Source organism: Leuciscus leuciscus (assembly GCF_965113295.1).
Source record: "Leuciscus leuciscus genome assembly, chromosome: 5".
Lineage (NCBI taxonomy): Eukaryota > Metazoa > Chordata > Actinopteri > Cypriniformes > Leuciscidae > Leuciscus > Leuciscus leuciscus.
Window position 1 is genome coordinate 1,027,079 of NC_138729.1, and position 7,963 is coordinate 1,035,041.

Genomic DNA, 7,963 nt, shown 5'->3' on the forward strand with positions numbered 1-7,963 from the left:
CATATAGGTTTACATGGGCGTCGGAACCATTGTATATGGGTGGGACAAGACCCACCCACTTTTTAAGACCAGTGATATTATACCCACTCACTTTTACCATCTCTAATTCAGCGCATTTGTCTGTTCGCTTTTCAGAGCGCCGTCAGTCAAATCCATTCCACTTGAGGAATTCCCTAATAAATTAAACTCCATTTCCGCTGAATCGCTACATTATATTTCTCAACGAGCCGCAGCTGACGAAAGTAACCGCCCGTTGTACCCTTCCAGTCAAATATTGCGTTGCAAAAATCAATAACAGCTTTAAGTTGTCATTGCTGGCAAATGACCGTGGTATTAGCGGGATAATCCACGGAGAGCTGTGCATTAAATGCACAACGTGGAGGCAAAGAACCGCCCGACGTGAAGTGGAGTTTAGTTTACTTGTTTAATTAAAAGGCACCAGAATACATGAAATGGTATTTACTCCAGTAACATTTTTCTGGGGGAGGACCCACCCACTTTTTTTTTTCTTCCGACGCCCATGGCTGTTTATGTAATAAAATCGGAATCATTCTCGCGATTCGATGCTTCACTGGTTATTTGACGAATATTAGGTCCGTCAGACTGGAGAAATTTTAGCGGTAACGTGACCAGAAATATTTAAGACCTATCGAATCTGAATTTAAGACATTTTAAGACTTAAGGCCTTTTATTAGGAAAACTTTAAGACATTTTAAGACTTTTTAAGGACCCGCGGCCACCCTGTGCATGTGTTAGTATGGTGATTATTGAAGCTCTGCCCTCTAGCGGCCTGATACTGACTGTCACACTATTAAAGGGACATTTTGGACCCCATTGACTTGCATTGTATTTTTTTCAACACTACTGAAGTCAGTGAGGTCCATCAAGTGTGTTATTCAGCAGAACAAAGAAACACGTTTGGAACAAGTTGAGGGTGAGTAAATGATGACCGTCATCCCAGGCACAATATTACTTAACATTACAAACCATAAAAGATACCATTTCTAAACTGGTACGAGATTAAATGCTGTTTAACACGTCTTCCGTAAGGTTTCAGATGCGTTTTTGTTTGTACGAGGAACAATAAAAGCCACTTGTTTTCTGTCAAATTGATTTATTTGTGTATTATCTGTAGGTTTAGTATGAAACGGTGTGTGTTTTATCCCTCGTGCTCGACCAGGCGCTGCCGTGTCTCCAGAACGATCTCCTCCATGGTCTCCGGCTTCAGGATATCTTTAATCTGCAAGGAAACACAGACGTGAGGCTTCACTCCTCATGAGCGTTCACACAGAGATGAAGGAGATGATGATACTCTGAGATGAAGGAGGTGATGATACCTTGTGTGGAAGAGCTGCTTCGTAGCAGTAGAGCACGCTGGTGTCGTACAGCAAAACCTTATGAGTGGCGAGAGCCAACAAGCAGTTCCTGAGCCGCGAGATCACCTCCCGATCCGACACCGACACCGGCTGGACAGAGACGACACACATAATCAAACAACAGAAGACAGAGAATATTCACTGGTTCTAGACTGAATAACTTTTGTAACTATATTTCTAATGTATATTTTATTAATAAAGTGCAGTGTTATTTTACATTAATATTTTATTATTTTACATATTTTACATTACACCTTGTGTAAGTGTTCTTTAGCCTGATGATGATATTCAGCTACAATTAAATGTTTTGGAATAAGACTAAATGTGAATGATATCCAAGGTTGCTGTTTTTTTACCTTATCGAAATTAGGAATCGATAAGCAGAATCAGAATTGTTAAAATGCCAGCGATCCCCGACCCCAGTGCTATGACAGGGATATGGAGAGCTAAAGCAGTCTGACCTCCATGCTGGTGTAGAACCCTCCGGCCTCCTCGTCCTGCGTCTCCGGCGTGGGATAAAGCCACACATAACCGTTGTTTCCCAGGATCACGGACGCGCCGCACGGCAGGTTGTGGAAGTGAGTCTTCTGTCTCTTCACCAGCGACGGGGAGACGAGAACCAGCACTCCCTGACCCAGCTGAAACACAGTCTCGGCATCAGTGTCAGTGTTCCTGAACTCATCAAACGCCTCCATCCTCCGGGAACACGTCACAATATTCCTCATTATAATAATTGATACGCAGAATAAAGGGGCGGGGCCTAGTGTGTTAAACTGGCGGTTATGGTAAGGGGCGGGACATTTCCCAAACACACTCGAAGCGCTCGACCAATCACAACACACTGCTCCAGCCGACCAATCAGAGCACAGTGTGCTTTTCAGAAGGAGGGGCTTCATAGACAGGAAGTAAACAGAGCGTTACTGACAGACAGGGAAGAGAGGAGCCGCAACAATGGAGAATATGAGGAGAATATAACTTTATGACTTGTTTCTCACCTTCCCGTACTTTAAGCTGCGTGTGTGCAGAGAGAGAGCGCCGTCCGAGAAGATCGACTGAACCTCTGCCTGTGAACGGTTAAAGAACACAGCTGGAGATAACAACAGTGAACTGATGAACACCTCGAACTGATGATATATACTATTATAGTATTTATTCATATTTTGAATTAGCTTGATTTCTATATTTTCAGTGTAGCTTTAATTCTAGCTCAAGTTTTTTTGTTGCATGCATTTGTTATTTTTAATACTTTTGTATATTTCTGTTTAGCTTTATTTTTATTTCAGTATTAGATCTAATATTTTTTGTTATGTGCTTTTGTAAAAAAATAAAATAATTATGTACCTATTTAGCCTTATTACTAGACGTTCTGACAGAATGTTAATTGCTGCAGTCAGTTTTAAAAAAACACTAATTAATTTGAATTATTTAAAAAAAAAGGTTGAGTGAATGATTCAATGACTCACTCATAAATACTTCTCTTGTTTTATTACAGGATGAATCAGTGTTTTTGAACAAATCTCTTGAATGAATGATTCAATGAGTCACTGTTAAAAGTAAACCGTGTTTAAAGGTGATTTGCTCTATTTTGATCACTATTGTAGACATCAGAGTTTATATCTGAACTATAAACTTTTATCCCAGTACTTCTGTGATAATTAAGTTATTGTAAGATGGAAATAATGATAATGTATGGCTGAAAAGACTTTCGTAATATATACTGAACGAATCAGTCAGAGCAGGACAAGTCAGTAAATGTGGATGTCATGTTGTCTGTGGATGATGATGATGATGATGATGATGATGATGAAGGATACGCTGATGAGATCTCCTTCCTGAAGATAATCTCTCATGGCCAGCTCATCCTGCGTCGATCGCCGTCTCTGACACACACACGCAACAAACATCCACACACTTTACTGCACAGATTCAGTGCTGTTATATGAGCTCATAATAAATGCATTATATTTGATGTGCATTATATTTGATGTCATTATATTTCATGCATTATGAAGGAGTTTCTCACCAGCTCTCCTCCGGGCAGATTGACCGACGACAGCAGCAACACTGAATCCAGACGCGAATTTGTTTCGACTTTCCACCGTTTCTGCTGTACCTGTTGTTATAGAGACACACGTAATGATCAGAGAGACACACACACACGTGATCAGACACACGTGATCAGACACACACGTGATGAGACACACACACGTGATCAGAACTTCAGAGACGACCATCACACATCCATCATAAACACAAACCTCAGTGATTCTTCCCACAACCACGTCACCGACCTCACCGTTATATCTGCGGGAGAGAGAGAAGAGTGTGTGTGAGAGTGAGTGAGTGAGTGACTGAGCGAGTGAAGTGTGAGTGAGTGAGTGAGTGAGTGAGTGAGTGAGTGAGTGAGTGAGTCTGTGCGAGTGAAGTGTGAGTGAGTGAGTCTGTGCGAGTGAAGAGTGTGTGTGAGTGAGTGAAGTGTGAGTGAGTGAAGTGTGAGTGAGTGAGTGAAGTGTGAAGTGTGAGTGAGTGAAGTGTGAAGTGTGAGTGAGTGAAGAGTGAAGTGTGAGTGAGTGAGTGAAGCGTGAGTGAGTGAAGCGTGAGTGAGTGAAGCGTGAGTGAGTGAAGCGTGAGTGAGTGAAGCGTGAGTGAGTGAAGCGTGAGTGAGTGAAGCGTGAGTGAGTGAAGCGTGAGTGAGTGAAGCGTGAGTGAGTGAAGCGTGAGTGAGTGAAGCGTGAGTGAGTGAAGAGTGAGTGAGTGAGTGAAGAGGTGAAGAGTGAGTGACTGAAGAGTGAAGAGTGAGTGACTGAAGAGTGAAGAGTGAGTGACTGAAGAGTGAAGAGTGAGTGACTGAAGAGTGAGTGACTGAAGAGTGAAGAGTGAGTGACTGAAGAGTGAAGAGTGAGTGACTGAAGAGTGAAGAGTGAGTGACTGAAGAGTGAGTGACTGAAGAGTGAGTGACTGAAGAGTGAGTGACTGAAGAGTGAGTGACTGAAGAGTGAGTGACTGAAGAGTGAGTGACTGAAGAGTGAGTGACTGAAGAGTGAGTGACTGAAGAGTGAGTGACTGAAGAGTGAGTGACTGAAGAGTGAGTGACTGAAGAGTGAGTGACTGAAGAGTGAGTGACTGAAGAGTGAGTGACTGAAGAGTGAGTGACTGAAGAGTGAGTGACTGAAGAGTGAGTGACTGAAGAGTGAGTGACTGAAGAGTGAGTGACTGAAGAGTGAGAGACTGAAGAGTGAGAGTGAGTGACTGAAGAGTGAGAGTGAGTGACTGAAGAGTGAGAGTGAGTGACTGAAGAGTGAGAGTGAGTGACTGAAGAGTGAGAGTGAGTGACTGAAGAGTGAGAGTGAGTGACTGAAGAGTGAGAGTGAGTGACTGAAGAGTGAGAGTGAGTGACTGAAGAGTGAGTGACTGAAGAGTGAGTGACTGAAGAGTGAGTGACTGAAGAGTGAGTGAGTAGTAAGTGAGTGAGACTGTGCGAGTGAAGAGTGTGAGAGTGAGTGAGTGAGTCTGCAAGTGAAGAGTGTGTGACTCAGTGAGTGAAGAGTGAGTGAGTGAGTGAGTCTGTGCGAGTGAAGAGTGTGAGAGTGAGTGAGTGAGTGAGTGAGTAAGTGAAGAGTGTGTGACTCAGTGAGTGAAGAGTGAGTGAGTGAGTGAGTCTGTGCGAGTGAAGAGTGAGTGAGTGAGTTCACCTGGTCTTCAGCGGCTTCACACAGATGAGTTTATTGACCCGCTCCACCTGTCCAGCCACTGACGCCGTGAGCCGATCTTCATCCATGTACGTGCCGTGACCCCTGAGGATGAGGAGTCACACACACTGAGGATGAGGAGTCATCACACACACACTGAGGATGAGGAGTCACAATCACACACACACACACACACACACTGAGGATGAGGAGTCACACACACTGAGGATGAGGAGTCATCACACACACACTGAGGATGAGGAGTCACAATCACACACACACACACACACACTGAGGATGAGGAGTCACACACACTGAGGATGTGGAGTCATCACACACACACTGAGGATGAGGAGTCACAATCACACACACACACACACACACACACACACACACACACTGAGGATGAGGAGTCACACACACTGAGGATGTGGAGTCATCACACACACACTGAGGATGAGGAGTCACAATCACACACACACACACACACTGAGGATGAGGAGTCACAAACACACACACACTGAGGATGAGGAGTCACACACACTGAGGATGAGGAGTCATCACACACACACTGAGGATGAGGAGTCACAATCACACACACACACTGAGGATGAGGAGTCACAATCACACACACACACACACACACACACGGAGGATGAGGAGTCACAAACACACACACACACTGAGGATGAGGAGTCACAATCACACACACACTGAGGATGAGGAGTCACAAACTCTGAGGATGAGGAGTCATCACACACACACACACACACACTGAGGATGAGGAGTCACAAACACTGAGGATGAGGAGTCATCACACACACACACACACACACACACTGAGGATGAGGAGTCACAAACACTGAGGATGAGGAGTCATCACACACACACACACACACACACACACTGAGGATGAGGAGTCACAATCACACACACACACACACACACACACACACACACACACACACACACACACACACTAAGGATGAGGAATCAGAATCACAATCACAATCACACACACACACTCTGATAACATCAATAGACTGATGGACGAATGTTCTCAGTACAAACCAGTCTGGAAGAACATTTCTGCCACTTTGCTATTGCAAATAATAATACTGACGATATAAAAAGTCAATTATGAGAGAAAATCATAACTTCCATGTAGTAAATGCTACTTAACATGTAATAATTTCGACTTTAGCTCATATGACTTGGAAGGAGAAAGCAGGAAAACTGATATTAACAATTAAAGTTTTTCACTCTTTAGTTTACACTATTTCGAGGCGTCCCTGATGTTTACAGATCCAGCCCGGTTCCGGTTCGTGTTTACCTCATGAAGCCCGTGTCAGATGTGATCACATCTCCAGGAACCACCAGGTGTTTGTCGTCCCGGTGAGGCTGTGATGTTGTGAGAGAAACATGTTTGTGCAGCGCTGGAAGCCTCATCTCCACCGCCATGCTTACACACACACACACACCGACCGGAACCGCGCACAGTGGCAGAAAGCGCGCGCCGATTTCATAATAAAAGTTCGACTGTATTCATTTAAAAGTCGTCATGACGCCGACATTTGACACTGAATTATTAATTAGTTAAATATCACATTTTAATTTTGTGTTGTAAAACTTGGCAATTTTTATTTTGTAATAGGATGAGTGTCCGCTGGAGGAAATCATTGATTTTATTATGAGAGGTTGTGCGAATTAAAATAAATAGTGTAAATAAATAAATAAAGTTTAAATAAGTTCACAATGTTACGCATACAAAACACAATGCATTAAAAAGTAGTATTTCTTAAGTTAAAAAAGTTTTTGTTGAATACAATTACTAATAAATTAATAAACGCATTGTACATACATAATGTATTTATAACGACATTTGACATTGAATTATTTAACTAGTTAAATAACAAAATCATTTTGCTTAATGACTTTTTAAACGTGTGTTGTAAAACTTTTGAACTTTTATTTTGTAATAAGATGAGTGCCCGCTAGAGGGAAGCATTGATTTTATTACGAGAGGTTGAGCAAATTAAAATAAATGTGTAAATAAATACGTTTTTTTGTAATAAGATGAGTGCCCGCTAGAGGGAAGAATTGATTTCATTACGAGAGGTTGAGCAAATTAAAATAAATAAGTGTAAATAAATAAATGAATAAGTTCACAATGTTACGCAAAACACAATACATGAAGTAGCATTTTTTCGAGTTTGTAACACCCTATTTAGTACATTCATCCACTCAAAACTGGCTCTTTTATTGAATACAATTACTAATAAATGTATTAACACATTTTACTTTTTTATTAACAAAAAAGAATATGTTAAATAAAATACACACACATTTTCAAAGTTTTAACTGCTTTTTGCTTGATAGAAAAAAAAATGGGGGGGGGGGGGGGGGTTACAGGAAAATTTACATTTGTAAATATGGAATTTTGCCAATTAAAAGAATACAATTTATTATATAAACACATTTTACATACATAACATATAAAGCGCGTTCGTTTTTTTATTTATTTTTTATTTAATTGAACATATAAAAGTAAATACATATAGTTACAACTCAAAACAGAATTAAACAACAATAATATAATTATTAACAGTAGACAAAACGCCAGTCAAATAAACAGAAAAAAATCTAATAAAAATTACGAAACACAATTCATAAATTGTAGCATTTATTAAGTAAAAACATTTTTTTCAAGTTTGTAACAAAATATTTATTAGAACATTCATCCACTCAAAACTGACTCTTTATTGAAAACAATTACAAATAAATTAATAAACAACACATTGTATATACATAATATATAAAGCACGTTCGTGAAGCGGCGTCTGTCTTCCGGGGGCGTGTCTAATCGATCACTTCACAGTTCACACACACACACACACA

General features: G+C 41.1%; 1 protein-coding gene across 1 annotated transcript; it reads right to left on the minus strand.

The window, feature by feature from the left end:
* Positions 1-1,094: 1,094 nt before the first annotated feature.
* exosc2 (exosome component 2) lies at positions 1,095-6,562 on the minus strand. The gene is made up of 9 exons (XM_082168815.1): positions 6,399-6,562; positions 5,069-5,170; positions 3,635-3,680; positions 3,400-3,489; positions 3,191-3,256; positions 2,372-2,440; positions 1,838-2,014; positions 1,338-1,466; positions 1,095-1,240 (listed from the first exon to the last, which is right to left on the minus strand). Exons 1-9 carry the CDS (start codon positions 6,524-6,526, stop codon positions 1,160-1,162), a joined length of 888 nt encoding a protein of 295 aa, XP_082024941.1. The 5' UTR covers positions 6,527-6,562; the 3' UTR covers positions 1,095-1,159.
* Positions 6,563-7,963: the final 1,401 nt, after the last annotated feature.